The following is a 16,264-nucleotide window of genomic DNA, read 5'->3' as shown; positions in this document are numbered from 1 at the left end:
CCGACTGCCGCCGCTCTTCTTCAGTGTTCCACCCTTCTATGGGTATGGGCTTCATTTTTGTTCTTTTAGGAGATGGAGAGTCACTAACTTCCACTCTCTATGTTCTCCGACACACAGAAATGGTGCACGTGATATGCTTACTATGCAGGGCGGGAGGAAGTCACAAGTGCCCCTTGATTGCACGCCGGAGAACACTAGGAGCCGAAGAGTCCTCATGTTAGGCAGTTGTGCCGAGGGGGCACCGCACCAAAAATACACTGAATATTCACAAGGGGCTCACTGCCAGCTGTCATAATTCAGAACTAGCTTCATATTGATTGCAGATTTTGCTCAAACCTGAACACTTCACATCACAATGATGCACATCGTTCAAATGATAAATCCAGCTTAAATCCTAATCTTGCAGCCATAATTTGGATGCTAAAAATTAACCATATTGCAGCTGTTTGAATGAGAATTTATAATAAATTATAGAGTTTGTCCAGGTTTAAGAGCAAAGTCTCTAGTCACTATGTGAGTGCAGACTTCTGATTTCCCGGTATTGCTAGGGTGAGCGAGCGATCACATGACTGCATGTACAACTCTGGCAAAAATTAAGAGACCACTGCAAAATTTTCAGTTTGTCTGATTTTTCTGTTTATAGGTATATTTTTGAGTACAATGTAAATTGTTCTTTTATTCTATAAACTACTGACAACATGTGTTCCAAGCAATAAATTTTGTATTTATTTTCTGAAAATGAGAAATGGTCAAAATAACAAAAAAATTGCTTGCAGACCTCAAATAATGCAAAAAAAAAAAACATGAGCTCATAATCATTTAGAGACAACAATACTAATGTTTTATCTCAGGAAGAGTTTAAAAATCAATATTTTGTGGAATAACCATAATATTTAATCACAGCTTTCATGCGTCTTGGCATGCTTTCCACCAGTCGTTCGCACTGCTTTTGGGTGACCTTATGCCACTCCTGGTACAAAAATTTAAGCCGTTCTTTGTTTGTTGGCTTGTGACTATCCATCTTCCTCTTGATTACATTCCAAACGTTTTCAATGGGGTTCTGTTCTGGAGATTGGGCTGGCCATAACAGGGATTTGATGTGGTAGTCCTTCATCCACCCCTTGATTGACCTAGCTATGTAGCATGGCGCATTATCCTGCTGAAAAAAACAGTCCTCAAAGTTGGGGAACATTGCATGAGCAGATGGAATAAACTGTTTTTCCAGGATAACCTTGTATGCGGCTTGATTCATACGTCCTTCACAAAGAACCTGCCCAATTCCAGCCTTGCTGAAGCATCCCCAATCACCGATCCTCAAGCAAATTTCACAGTGGGTGCAAGACACTGTGGCTTGTACGCCTCTCCAGGTCTCCGTCTAACCATTAGACGACCAGGTGTTGGGCAAAGCTGAAAATTAGACTCATCAGAGATTACTCCAGTCCCCTATGGTCCAATCCTTATGGTCTTTGGCAAACTTCAGCCTGGCTCTCCTTTGCTTCTCATTGATGAAAGGCTTTACATAATTTGAATCCGGCCTCTAGGAGCCAGTTGCAAACTGTTCTTGCTTTGCACTTTACTCCAGCTGCCATTTGCCATTCCATTTGTAGGTTACTTGATGTCATCCTGTGGTTGCTGAGCGACAGCTGAAATCTATCAGTAAAAAGCAATCCTGACCACTATTTTTCATTATTAGCTGGTTTAACACAACCACACAAGAAACATCTCAAGACGGGTAAAAACCAGTGAACTGTCTCAAGACCTTCACAACCTTAATGCTGCAAAACATACTCATGGCACTGGTTAGAGAACAATTTCTATATTACTGAAGGTTCTAGTGAACACTGTTGGGGTGATAATCTGGGAGCCGAAAGAACATAAATTTCACTATAAACTGGCCATGACCAAAATTTCAGACAGAAGAGTGAAAACAATTATCAGAAGAGTTGTCCAAGAGCCAAGGACCAATTGTGAAGACCTACAGAAACACCTGGATTCAACCTCCATGGCTTGTCTGCACACTCACCACGCATGACTCCACTGCTGCACAAAAACAATCCTCAAGCACGTTTATAGTTTGCTCAACAACATTTAGACAAGCCTGTGAAATACTGGGAGAATATAGTTTGGCCATATGAGACATTTTGGATGCCATAATACATACCATCTTTGGAGGCCATAAGGCACTGCATATCACACCAAAAACACCATACCAACAACGAAGGTGAGAACATCACGGTGTGGGGCTGTTCTTCAGCATACAGCACTGAGCGAGTATGCACTTTACTCGGGTTTCTCCGAGCACACTCGAGTCGCGAGTATTTCGGCATGCTCGGGGATTTAGTTTGTTGACGCAGATGCATGATTTACGGCTGCTAGACAGCTTGAATACATGTGGGGATTGCCTGTTTGTTAAGTTAGTATTGCAGCTCATTCCTGCCGAAGTAAAGGAAACTGGACAGGTACAGATCAGCATGATGTCAGGAATGCAGACTTTTTTATCTTATCTAATCTCTTTAAAGGGTATGCTCACATGGTACCGGATAAGGGGCGGATTTTACAATAGCAGCAAACTTGCCATTTTTATCCATTAGCTGTAGACATGGACCTGCAGTGCAGATGTTAAATCCGAAACATGGTAATTTATGCTGTGAAATTTAGCCATAAAAACGGATTAGGTGACAAATGTACTAAGAAACATGACAGATCACAATACATAAGTATAAAATCACATGATCACTATCCATTACAGTTTTCTGGCATAAAACGATGTGAAGGCAGGGACCTATCAGCCTTATTTGCCTTCATATCAGATGTTCTAACTGTGACATTATGCCAGGCTTGAAGGGCAGGATACATTTTCCAATAAATCAATGTAATATGTTTTCTGAACATAACCCTGAAAAAGTTTGTGTGAAATGACCGAGCAACAAGATTCAAAAGGATATACAGTCTCTAAAAATATATATTTTATTAATTCAAATTTACGCCATTAATAAGTTTGCTCTCAGTCATACATTTGTACATCACTGCAATGCGTCCTGAAGTTCAGCATTATTTCATATTCTATGCCACGATCATGCCCCGTGAGAAGGAAGTATGCTTTCTAAAAACGCCTGTAGCCGAGCTAAATCAGTGGTTGTAGACTGAGTGAAAGGAACAGAAGACTTTGGGGAAATGTAATCTTTAGTCTCAGAATAGCACAGCAGGACCTCACCTGTATTCTTTCTTATGTAAGTTTTATTTATTTGAAAATGTAATAAAGGTAGCATACCGCTTTAATTTATTCATTAAATTTGAACTCTGCTCAATTACACTTATGTCCAGTAAAAAAATCTTGGTGACTCTGCATCAGGGTCAGATTATCCCATACATTGTACGGCAATACTGACTGCTATTAAAACGGATAGTGCACAAAAATATTAAAATATTTTTTCTTAAGAAAAACAAGAATTTCTGCAAGTCTACAATCTCTTTATATTCAATGTTTTGGCTGCTTGCAGCCACTTGATTGCTGTCCTCTGTATCAACTTTGGCCTGAAACCCACTAGCTTAGTAAAACTGGGGTTATTCATATGAAGCAGTGTCCTAATCCAGGATGGCAGAAGTGTTTTTGTGTTTCTTCTTCCGTTTCTTTATGGCTACAGATTCCGTCACTTGTCCTTCTAATGCACCATCTCTGGTCACTAATGAATCTTCTGTCCCATTGTGTAAGCTGCTCTCAAGGTCAGCAAGGTCTCTTTCTTTTTTTTTCTTGGACTTTTTGGCTTTATGTTCTCGATATGAGGAGACCACTGATGCGCTCTCAGATCCTACTACACCGCTGTCTACTGCTACATCATTGTCAATGTTTTGTAAAGAATCTCGATGCTTCTTCTTTTTCTTTTTTGTATTTGATTGCAATGAGGTCTCCATGATGGAATCATCTACATTTCCATCTACTTCTAGAAATAGATCTTGAGAAAAGATTTCCTGATGTTTGTGTTTCTTTCTCTTTTTCTTGGGAGCTTCTTCCAAACTCAAGTTAGTATCTTGCTGGTTCTCTGTGAATTTGTTTTGAGCAAAGGTTTCTTTGTACGAACGCTTCTTGCCTTTTGATTTTGAGGTGTCCTGTGCCGGCATGGTCGTCTCATCAACTGCTCCTTCCTCTGTAATTTCTGAACCGTTCTTGACGAGTGATGTATTGGCATTCTGTTCTTCAGACATTGCATTCATTTTTTTAATAGCTTCAGCTTCCATTCTTTAAAAGAAGAAACAAAAACACTGGGTCACTTTTGGTATCGATATACAAAATGTATTATTTCTGGATGTGCATTTCAATAAGAAACACAAAAAAGCAAACAGTTGTGAAAGTGTACTGTACTTTGTCTCTTTCAAGACTTAGCGATTATTCGTTGTTGTTTTTTCTCCTCTTCTATCAAGAGCCATGACTATTTTTCCCAATGACAGCTTGTTTTTGGGGAGACACGATTGTAGCTTTGAGGGATATCATTCACGTGGAAGTAATATGGAGAAAAACCAAAATAAAACCCAATCCTGCTGTTATTTTGTTTTTATGGCATTTTTGCGCACTGAGCTTATATTAAAGGGAACCTGTCACCCCCCGGCGTTTAACTAAAAGAGCCACCTTGTGCTGCACTAATGCTGCATTCTGACAAGATGGCTCTTTTAGCTCTTGTTCCTGCCACTCCTGAAAGAATCGTTTATAAAATTTGTCCCTCATACCTTGAAATCGTCCCGGGGGCAGGTCTTTCCCCCCTAACACAGACGCAGCACAGCCGTCACTCCGGGCCTCTGCGCGCCGCCTCCTCTTCCTTCATTAGCGTCCCCGGTGCCTGCGCTGTAAGTTCGAAGGGCAGCGCAGTTGTGCATGCCTGAAAAAAAATAACAGCGCAGGCGCCGGGGATGCTAATGAAGGAAGAAGAGGCGGCGCGCAGAGGCCATGAGTGACGGCTGTGCTGCGTCTGTGTTAGGGGGGTACGATTTCAAGGTATGAGGGACAAATTTGATAAACGATTCTTTCAACAGTGGCAGTAACAAGAATTAAAAGAGCCACCTTGTCAGAATGCAGCATTAGTGCAGCACAAGGTGGCTCTTTTAGTTACAAACGCCAGGGGGGGGGGGGGGTGTGACAGGTTCCCTTTAATACTATTAGAAGTTTGCTGCAAGATTTTGAGTGATTTTAATTGCACCTTTTGAAGGGAGTCTGTTGATCGAAAAATAGCTTTTACATTTTTTGTCCTTTGGCAGATGGCAGCAACGCAGGCCTTCAGCGGGCCCCAGCTGCCATAGTGACCCACAGGAGCCCCGTAATCGCATCACAAGGCTAGTTATATTTAAATGCCACTGTCAGATGCCACCTATTTAATAAATGCTACTTCATATAATCAGCGTCTCTCGCCTAAGGAGAGTTCAGCTCCTGAGCCCCCCTCCACACACAGGATTCCCTGTGATCATGAACACTATTGGTGTGAAGAGGTTAATGGTACTTCACCTAGCGGCTATAAAACTGTATTGCACTCTTTACTAACTATAAGTAGATTGTATGGGCAAATTCATGCCATATATTAATCTCCCCTAACTGGAGCACACACCAGAGCTGTATTGAAGGAGCATTATCAGGATTTATATTTGTGGTATTATGTATCTGCTGTCATGTCTCTCACACAAGTCTATTAGTGAATAAGAGTGCCCAGACACAGATACCCATGTATGACGGGTCCAAAACAGATTGCAATGCACAGATTGGCCGCAGATCTCTTGACCTGAACTTACCCTTTTTATACATGCCTACAACCCTGGAGACCGGTGCAGCTTTGTGCATTGAGGTATATGCACGATCCGTGATATATGGACGGGTGAATAATACACAGTTTATGTAAATCCGTAACAACTTACGTTCTACTCAATCTCCCGCGAATGCAAAGCACTCCCACTGCGTCCGAATCCAATCGGAAGACTTCAAATTCGAGCTGATCACCTACATTCACGTCCACGTGCTGCCAGGCTTCAACGGGCATCTTCATGGGCCTCGGTAGGGAAGCATTGAAACAGCCATGGACAAGGCAGCCGATGTGACTGGGAGCCTTCTTGTTGACCACGCCCTAGGAGAACAACATTTAGATATTCAAAATGGCTGACAACAGAACAAAATATTGAACAGAAAAATGTAATCTAATATGTTTTGGAGACAAAGGGTTAAGCACGTTAATTAAAATAATAGAGAAGGAATTATTTTAGCAAGTAATAGTTTCGCCAGACTTGATGAGAATAAGGAGCCTAGTCAAAAACTGGATGACAATCTTTCATCCTTAAGACCGCATTAGTCTGTAGAATAACATCTTGGTGGCACATATTGATACCCGCCACCATTTTTCACCCATAGAATTACTCCTTATTGGCCAATGGTGCTGTAGAAGTTTAGTATGTCAGGAAAGTGGAAGATGGTAGAAAGTGCTGACTGAAACCCGAAGACGATATGAACGTGTGGACAAATAGCCCAAACAGTGCACCATCTTTATAAAGGGTTAATCATCACTGTCCATTGGGAATACAGTCATCACAAAGTGTGGAAGATCTCAGGACGCCATGGATTATATAGATCAGAGAGGGAATACAAAGAATCTCCCACACCGGAAGACTCTGAAGCTACGGGCTACACTGCCGGAACCCACAGAACAGTATTACGGCTCAGAGCCCCAGTTAGCTGGGAGCCGCAGTCAAAGAATGGAGGTGCGGGCTCCCCATGTGAATAGTATCGTAGACCACATGGCCATCTCCTGACCCATGGGATCTGTGGGGAAACGTGCACTACTGCTCAATTCACTTGGCCTAATGGGCATGTAGAGCTAACCTGTCTCCTGGTCTCGAAGACCACAGTGTTAAAAAAGAGAGAGTACACTGAATAGTGACCTTGATGTGCAACAAAGAATCATTGGCACCGAGTACCAGCAGTAACCAGGGCTGTGGAGTGGGTAAGCCAAACCTCCGACAACTCAAATTCCATGACACTGACTCCAACTTTCTCTCTTTTTACTTTTCTTTAACCCGTTCCCCATTTATTTATTTATTCTCAACCCAAAATTACTTATTTTCATTTTCCATTTATTTTCTATGTATTTATTTCAACTCAAGTTCTTCTCTGTGAATAATCATTACAGTTTGGACTCCTACTTTATATTTTACTTGTCCCATATATGTTACCTGTATTATTTTCTGGATTATCTGCATGCCATATTATTTTACTAATTACGGTACTGCAGAGACCACATCCTACTACGCAGACGCTGCCATGGCAACTACCACTGTCCCTGCATGCGCTGGAATCAGTTCTACCGCGCAAGTGCAAGGAATCACTATGGTAACAATCACTGCTGCACATGGCGCAGGCACCGCAGAGTTATTGTGAACCACATCCTACTACGCAGACGCTGCCATGGTAACCATAGCAATCACCGCTATCCCCACTAGGCGCTGCGCATGCGCCGGAATCGGCCCTACCGCGCAAGAAATCACTATGGTAACAATCACCACTGCACACGGCGCAGGCGCCTCTCATCACGTCCGGTCACATGACCGGCCTGAGCATTTATACAGCGGCACAGCGCTTTAAAGCCACAGCCGATCCTTTGGCCAGGACACATACTGTGTCGGCACCTCCCACGTTGCCACCAACGCTGGCTTCCAGGACCAGAATTGCGGGCCCTACTGCGCTGCCAATGGATGCGAGACGACCAGATATGACAGATAAGTCCTGTTTAGTTCACATGCAGATACCTTAAGTTACATGATTTACTCATTTACAGACCTAAGCATTTATAATCCTTTCAGGCAAGTGTGCACATACAGCGCCGATACCGCCATCTACTTCAGTCCCTGCTGGCTCAACGCTACACGGGCAAGTATGATCTAGCCAATCATTTAATGGGAACTTTATCACTTCAAAAGTCCAGTAGAAATATCTACTTATTTGTTTATGTTGCAGCAAACCCTTTTGGGATATTCCCTGTTTGGATCACTGGCCATATATACCTGTATGGTGTAAATACCTATTTCTATATTCTAACCCCAGACGCCTTTAAATACTAAATTATCACAGATTTCTAGAAGTCTATTCACAATATTGCACTTTAGGCGAGGAGGTTATCCGGGGCTTATGGAGATATACACATACATATATATAGTGATATATACATTCGGCTATCTCTTATCTCCTATCACCTCGAACAGGTTAAAGGTACCGTCACACTAAACGATATCGCTAGCGATCCATGACGTTGCAGCGTCCTCGCTAGCGATATCGTTTAGTTTGACACGCAGCAGCGATCAGGATCCTGCTGTGATATCGTTGGTCGTTGATTAAAGTTCAGAACTTTATTTGGTCGTCAGATCGGCGTGTATCGTCGTGTTTGACAGCAAAAGCAACGATACCAGAGATGTTTTACAATGGTAACCAGGGTAAATATCGGGTTACTAAGCGCAGGGCCGCGCTTAGTAACCCGATGTTTACCCTGGTTACCAGTGTAAAATGTAAAAAAACAAACACTGCATACTCACCTTCGCGTCCCCCGGCGTCCGCTTCCTGCACTGACTGACCGCTGGCCGTAAAGTGAAAGCACAGCACAGCGGTGACGCCACCGCTCTGCTGTTAGGGCCGGCACTCAGTCAGTGCAGGAAGCGGACGCCGGGGGACGCGAAGGTGAGTATGCAGTGTTTGTTTTTTTTACATTTTACACTGGTAACCAGGGTAAACATCGGGTTACTAAGCGCGGCCCTGCGCTTAGCAACCCGATGTTTACCCTGGTTACCCAGGGACCTCGGCATCGTTGGTCGCTGGAGAGCGGTCTGTGTGACAGCTCTCCAGCGACCAAACAGCGACGCTGCAGCGATCGGCATCGTTGTCTGTATCGCTGCAGCGTCGCTTAGTGTGACGGTACCTTTAGACTTGGCCATCTTCTCAATTGATTATCTTTAAACAACAAAACGTCCACTGATAGAAACTAACCGCCACAAAGGGTATGTGCATCTGTTTGACCTTCCGGAATGTGTGATTGGTAGTCTCTCTTAAATCTGACCTAACTCGTTTAAACCAGGCTCTTTTTGAATGTTCGTTGCAACACAGGTCTCAGGAAGAATATATTTCTCTATTTTTCTGGTTATCGGAGGACCCCGACATGTTTTCCATAATTGTACATAGGATTCTTTCTTGAAATTGTAAAAAGTTTTTCCGTAAATTGTATATTTTGTATATATTCTTGTAGCACTGTATATAACCATGTGACAATGTATATAAATGCACCTGAAGGTTCATTGTATTTTTTCTGTTTGTTACAGCATTATTGTGATCAAGGCCACTGGGTTGGCCGAAACGTTAATTGCCTTATCACCTGTCGTTTCGTAAATAAAGTGTCCACCTTAGGCTTCTTTCACACTTCCGTCAGTACGGGGCGGTCACGAAGCGTCGGCGCGACGTACCGACGGACGTTGTGAAAATTCGGCACAACATGGGCAGCGGATGCAGTTTTTTTACGCATCCACTGCCCATTCAAAAGTCCTGGGGAGGAGGGGGCAATTCGTCGGCAATACAAGTCTATGAGAAAAAAAACGCATCCTGCGGGCTCATTTGCAGGATGCGTTTTTTTCCCAAAACGACGCATTGTGACGGAGGCCAAACGACGCAAGTGTGAAAGAAGCCTAAGTAACTCTTTCTTGAACTGAATGGGTGCAGTGATTTTTCACCTCAACTGACTCCAACTCCACAGCCCTGCCAGTAACATATCTTCATAAGGGCGAGCAAGCCCAGAAAAGCTTTTCAGACACCATAATACGCAGACGATATGATCGTCAGTGTGAACATATTCTAAGTCCAAACTTACCACAAGCTTCTCTCCGTACTGCGGCTGGAAAACCACAAAGTCAGCTTCAATATTGATGTGAATGTATCCAACGTCATCGTAAATGTCTCCCAACTCGCCAATCAGCTTGATGTTATCGTAGGCCACGGGGACGCCTTCCAATCTAGAAGGACAAAGATTCTATCACAAAACATCTCTGTTGTGAAATAACAGTGTCAGGGCGCAGTCAGACGGACGGATTAATTGCACGGAGATCGAAACTAAGCACATGGACTGGCCAGGAGAGCAGTGGTCAGTCCGTGCTTTGCGATCCGATCTTGCTCCAATAATATGTTCGAGTCCCCGCGGCTGCAAGACTCACAGCTGCGACACATGCAGGGATTTACTAACAAACTGATCATCCCTGCATGTGTTGTCGAACAGCAATGAGACATGCAGCCGCAGGGACTCAAACATTATTTCAGCGTGCCCGAGATACTGTCTGCACTGAGCATGCTCATATAACACCTTATCAGACCACGTTCGCTCATCACTAGTCCCCAGCTCTACAGGACTGATGGCAGCTGCTAAGTATCAGCACAGACAGCAGCAATCGGTGCTGGCGTTAAAGAGAAGCAGAGCTGATCGTGGTCCGGGCAGTGCGTAACAGGCACTGGCTGTATGATCTCAGCCCGGCGCCGCACTCACTATTCCTGGGTCCAGCACTGAGCTCCCAGTGTCTACTACAGTCTGTGGTGCAGACATCATGATCACGGTGTGGTCAGTGGGCCCACATAGACAGAACGAGCCCCTCAGAGCTGCTGCAGCCAATACCAGACCCGCCACCCCAGCAGAGACCCAGAGCTGGACCGGGGGATAGTGAATAAAGCGGAGCGGCTTTTGTTACTTTGTTATATAACAAACTGCGCTGGTGACCAGTTTGCGGCACATAAACCCTCACACAGCTCCTTCGATGGTTAAATTAAAAGAAAAATGTTTTGAGCTCAGAAGTAACAAACCCAAAAAGTTAGTGCATGTAAAAACCAAAACAAACAATAACAAGCCCCCAGCAGCAGATGGCAGCACTGAGCTCCCGCCCCGCTCGCACTTACACCACGTTGTACTTCAGCAGCTCGGCGGTCAGGTGCTCCGTTATACCGCTCCGCTTCTTGCTCATGTACTTGGGGGCCAGCGCTATATGTCTGCGGTGCGTCTTCACCGCCAAGCACGAATGTTTGATGTCAATGAACCCGCAGGCCTCGGAGAAGGACGGCAGCGTAAGGAACGAGAGGGCCGCCGGCTTCTCCGAGACATCGGCTGCGGAATCCCCGGGGTTGTCAGGAGCTGCCATACTGTACCGTCCACATGGCTGCCGTACACAGGCGGCCCCGAATGATGACGTAACTCAAACCTACGTGCGGCACTAGAGGGCACCCGGATGTCTGCTGAGGAGCCGCGGCCATGTTTGTGAAGACCAAAATGCCTCCAATCACTGTGCGCCTGCGCGTACCACATGTGCTGAGTATTTACACACAGCAGAGCAGCCGACTCCTTTCAGTCACTGCAGAGAGACGGCTCAGTGCAGTGTGGGAGCTGCATGGTACGAGCACTGTTCTTTTACTACTTTCCTGTCATGTCAGTTTACGCAGGTTTTTGAAAAACTCATGTTAACCCCTCCCCTCACCAGTACGTTTTCATTTTGGACTTTTTTTTGCCTTTCCTTTTGCGTCATCTTTTTTCTTCCTTTCAGCTTCCCTCAGTTTTATAATATTGTACGTCACATGGACTCCTTCCATAGGGGCTATTAGGGTTTTCTGTGTATTTGGCAAAAAAACAGGATGAGCTCGCATAGTTTGGATGAGCGGACATAGTAAGGAGGAGCGGGCATATTAAGGGGTGGGCATACTAAGGAGTAGTGGGCATTAGTAAGGAGGAGCAGGCATAGTGAGGATGAACGGGCATAGTTTGGATGAGCGGACATAGTAAGGAGGAGCTGGCATAGTTAGGGGTGGGCATACTAAGGAGTAGTGGGCATTAGTAAGGAGGAGCAAGCATAGTGAGGAAGAACGGGCATAGTTTGGATGAGCGGACATAGTAAGGAGGAGCTGGCATAGTTAGGGGTGGGCATACTAAGGAGTAGTGGGCATTAGTAAGGAGGAGCAGGCATAGTGAGGATGAACGGGCATAGTTTGGATGAGCGGACATAGTAAGGAGGAGCTGGCATAGTTAGGGGTGGGCATACTAAGGAGTAGTGGGCATTAGTAAGGAGGAGTGGGCATAGTGAGGATGAACGGGCATAGTTTGGATGAGCGGACATAGTAAGGAGGAGCGGGCATAGTTAGGGGTGGGCATACTAAGGAGTAGTGGGCATTAGTAAGGAGGAGTGGGCATAGTGAGGATGAACGGGCATAGTTTGGATGAGCGGACATAGTAAGGAGGAGCGGGCATATTAAGGGGTGGGCATACTAAGGAGTAGTGGGCATTAGTAAGGAGGAGCAGGCATAGTGAGGATGAACGGGCATAGTTTGGATGAGCGGACATAGTAAGGAGGAGCTGGCATAGTTAGGGGTGGGCATACTAAGGAGTAGTGGGCATTAGTAAGGAGGAGCAAGCATAGTGAGGAAGAACGGGCATAGTTTGGATGAGCGGACATAGTAAGGAGGAGCTGGCATAGTTAGGGGTGGGCATACTAAGGAGTAGTGGGCATTAGTAAGGAGGAGCAGGCATAGTGAGGATGAACGGGCATAGTTTGCATGAGCGGACATAGTAAGGAGGAGCTGGCATAGTTAGGGGTGGGCATACTAAGGAGTAGTGGGCATTAGTAAGGAGGAGCAGGCATAGTGAGGATGAACGGGCATAGTTTGGATGAGCGGACATAGTAAGGAGGAGCGGGCATAGTTAGGGGTGGGCATACTAAGGAGTAGTGGGCATTAGTAAGGAGGAGTGGGCACAGTAGCACCAGGCACAGCAGGGAGCAATGAGTACAGTAAAGAAGAGCTGGCACAGTAGGGAGGAGCTTGCATAGTAAAAAGGAGAGAACACAGTAGGGAGGAGCTGGTACAATAATTAGGAGCAGAAAATAGAGAGGAGCATGCACAGTATGGAAGAGGTGGCATAATATGAAAAGCAAGGCACAGCAAGGAGCAGAGGACAACGGAAAAAGCATGCTCAGGAAGAGTGAACTCAGTAAGGAGAACAAGGCACAGCAAGGAGCAGTGGGTACAGTAAGGAAGAGCGGATAAAAGAAAAAGCAGCATGCAGAGTAGGGAGCAGTATTACTGTAAGGAGCAGTGGGCACAGTAAGGAGGAGTGGGCACAATGGAGAGGAGCTTTCATTGGCTGATGTAGCGCACTCACTTCCGAAACCTCTGCTTGTCTCTGCTGTATTGCAGATTTCTCCACAGAGCAGCTCATGAATAGAGATGAGTAAATAGGTTCAGCAAGCTATAGCTCTTACCAAATAAGCTGCATTGGGAACCCGGCTAACTGGAGCGCTCCGATAATCAGCTGTTCCGAGCCCCAGCTGCAGGTGTCCCGGATGTGTGACAGGCACAACTCATGCATGGATAACCGCAACACATGACACATGCAGCTGCGGCTCGGAACAGCTGATTATCGGAGCGCTCCAGTTAGCCGTGTTCCCAATGCAGCTTATTCGGTAAGAGCTATAGCTTGCCGAATAAGGAGGGAGATGAAGATATTCGCTCATCTCTATTCATGAGCAGTTGGGTTACACAAATCTGCTTTGTGACACTGTGATAATCAAGGTGTCTGTCCTAAAAATGACCCCCATGATTTTGTTTTTCTCCTCACATCTGATTTTCACTGACTTGTGTATTTGCAGTCATACTGATCAGTCAGAGAGGTTAACCCTTAGAATCATCCAATGTTAGCATTGGAAAGGCCCTACACGGTCTCCAGAGCTTATTTTAAAAACAGGATTGTTATGATCCGGTGACCTTGGAGCCGCATGAAACTTTCTCTGGAGTCGGTGGAACCTGTACTGACCGCAAATCCTGAACTAACACCGCAACTAGAAGTAGCCGTGGGGTGTGCCTAACAAACCCTAGACACCTCGACACAGCCGGAGGACTAAATACCCCTTTAGATGGAAATAGGAATACTACCTTGCCTCAGAGCAGACCCCCAAAGGATAGGCAGCCCCCCACGAATAATGACTGTGAGTAGGAGAAAAGACACACGTAGGTAGAAAACAGGATTTAGCAAAAGAGGCCACTCTAGCTAAAAAGGGAAAGGATAGGACAGATTACTAGGCGGTCAGTAATAAAACCCTTCCAAAAATATCCACCGCAGATAATACAAAAAATTCCACAATCTAACTAAAGACGTGGAATGAATATCTGCAACCCCAGAGAATCCAACAAGACTGAGAAAATACTGACACAATCTAAGCTGGACAAGAAAACACAAAGAATAGCACTGAATTATGAAGCACACAGCATGTGTGCCACAGAAAAAAAAACAGACACTTATCTTTGCTGATTTGGCAGAAAGGCAGGAGGAACCAGGCAGAGGTCCAACACCTCCCAACAACAATTGACAACTGGCAAGGACTAATGAATCCTGCACACCTAAATACCCCAGTCAGAACTGCAATCAGCAGACACACCTGACCAGGACTGCAACCCAGGGACAACTGCATTACCACCTACTGCCACCGGAGGGAACCCAAAAGCAAAATTCACAACAGTACCCTCCCCTTGAGGAGGGGTCACCGAGCCCTCACCAGCGCCCCCAGGCCGATCAGGACGAGCCAGATGACAGGCACGGACCAAATCAGCAGCATGGACATCAGAAGCAAAAACCCAAGAATTATCCTCCTGGCCGTAACCCTTCCATTTGACAAGGTACTGAAGCCTCCGCCTCGAAAAACGAGAATCCAAAATCTTCTCAACCACATACTCCAACTCCCCATCAACCAAAACAGGGGCCGGAGGATCAACAGAGGGAACAACGGGCAAAACATATTTCCGCAATAAAGATCTATGGAAGACTTTATGGATAGCAAAAGAGACCGGAAGCGCCAATCGAAAAGACACCGGATTAATAATCCCAGAAATCCTATAAGGACCAATAAACCGAGGCTTAAACTTAGGGGAAGAGACCTTCATAGGAACATGACGGGAAGACAACCAAACCAAATCCCCAACCCGAAGCCGGGAACCAACACACCGACGACGGTTAGCAAAACGTTGAGCCTCCTCCTGAGACAACACCAAATTGTCCACCACATGAGCCCAATTCTGCTGCAACCTGTCAACCACAGAATCCACACCAGGACAGTCAGAAGGCTCAACCTGCCCAGAAGAAAAACGAGGATGAAAACCAAAATTACAAAAAAAAGGCGAAACCAAAGTAGCCGAACTAGCCCGATTATTAAGGGCAAACTCGGCCAATGGCAAAAAGGCCACCCAATCATCCTGATCAGCAGACACAAAGCATCTCAAATAAGTCTCCAAAGTCTGATTAGTTCGCTCGGTCTGGCCATTTGTCTGAGGATGAAATGCAGAAGAAAAAGACAAATCAATGCCCAGCCTAGCACAAAAGGCCTGCCAAAACCTAGAAACAAACTGGGAACCTCTGTCGGACACAATATTCTCCGGAATACCATGCAAATGAACCACCTGCTGAAAAAACAACGGAACCAACTCTGAAGAGGAAGGCAATTTAGGCAAAGGCACCAAATGAACCATCTTAGAAAACCGGTCACAAACAACCCAGATAACCGACATCCTCTGGGAAACCGGAAGATCAGAAATAAAATCCATAGAAATATGCGTCCAGGGCCTCTCAGGGACCGGCAATGGCAAAAGTAACCCACTAGCACGGGAACAACAAGGCTTGGCCCGCGCACAAGTCCCACAGGACTGCACAAAAGAACGCACATCACGTGACAACGAAGGCCACCAAAAGGACCTACCAACCAAATCTCTGGTACCAAAACTACCAGGATGACCAGCCAACACAGAACAGTGAACCTCAGAAATCACTCTACTAGTCCATCTGTCAGGAACAAACAATTTCCCTACAGGACAGCGGTCAGGTCTATCAGCCTGAAATTCCTGAAGAACCCGCCGTAAATCAGGGGAAATGGCAGAAAGGACCACCCCTTCTTTCAGAATGCCGACCGGTTCAAGGAACTCAGGAGAATCAGGCAAAAGACTCCTAGAAAGGGCATCAGCCTTAATATTCTTAGAACCCGGAAGATACGAAACCACGAAATCAAAACGGGAAAAGAACAAGGACCATCGAGCCTGTCTAGGACTCAGCCGTTTGGCAGACTCGAGGTAAATCAAATTCTTATGATCGGTCAGGACCACAATACGGTGCTTAGCACCCTCAAGCCAATGTCGCCACTCCTCAAACGCCCACTTCATAGCCAACAACTCCCGATTGCCGACATCATAATTGCG

At 45.4% G+C, this 16,264-nt stretch overlaps 1 protein-coding gene across 1 annotated transcript; it reads right to left on the bottom strand.

Moving 5' to 3' along the window:
* Window positions 1-2,945: 2,945 nt before the first annotated feature.
* Window positions 2,946-11,265, bottom strand: POLR1F (RNA polymerase I subunit F). The gene is made up of 4 exons (XM_077268730.1): window positions 10,943-11,265; window positions 9,873-10,014; window positions 5,896-6,101; window positions 2,946-4,237 (listed from the first exon to the last, which is right to left on the bottom strand). Exons 1-4 carry the CDS (start codon window positions 11,179-11,181, stop codon window positions 3,586-3,588), a joined length of 1,239 nt encoding a protein of 412 aa, XP_077124845.1. The 5' UTR covers window positions 11,182-11,265; the 3' UTR covers window positions 2,946-3,585.
* Window positions 11,266-16,264: the final 4,999 nt, after the last annotated feature.

The sequence above is a fragment of the Ranitomeya variabilis genome, chromosome 6 (assembly GCF_051348905.1).
Source record: "Ranitomeya variabilis isolate aRanVar5 chromosome 6, aRanVar5.hap1, whole genome shotgun sequence".
Taxonomy (NCBI): Eukaryota; Metazoa; Chordata; class Amphibia; order Anura; family Dendrobatidae; genus Ranitomeya; species Ranitomeya variabilis.
This window is presented reverse-complemented; position numbering and strand designations above follow the sequence as displayed.

Excerpts from the sequence above, each read along its gene's own strand:
- POLR1F (XM_077268730.1), bottom strand. The coding sequence starts at position 11,181 with ATGGCAGCTCCTGACAACCCCGGGGATTCCGCAGCCGATGTCTCGGAG. Across the intron at positions 6,102-9,872 it reads AGTACGGAGAGAAGCTTGTG|GGCGTGGTCAACAAGAAGGC; the intron begins GTAAGTTTGGAC and ends TTGTTCTCCTAG. Across the intron at positions 4,238-5,895 it reads CGCGGGAGATTGAGTAGAAC|AATGGAAGCTGAAGCTATTA; the intron begins GTAAGTTGTTAC and ends CTTCTTTTAAAG.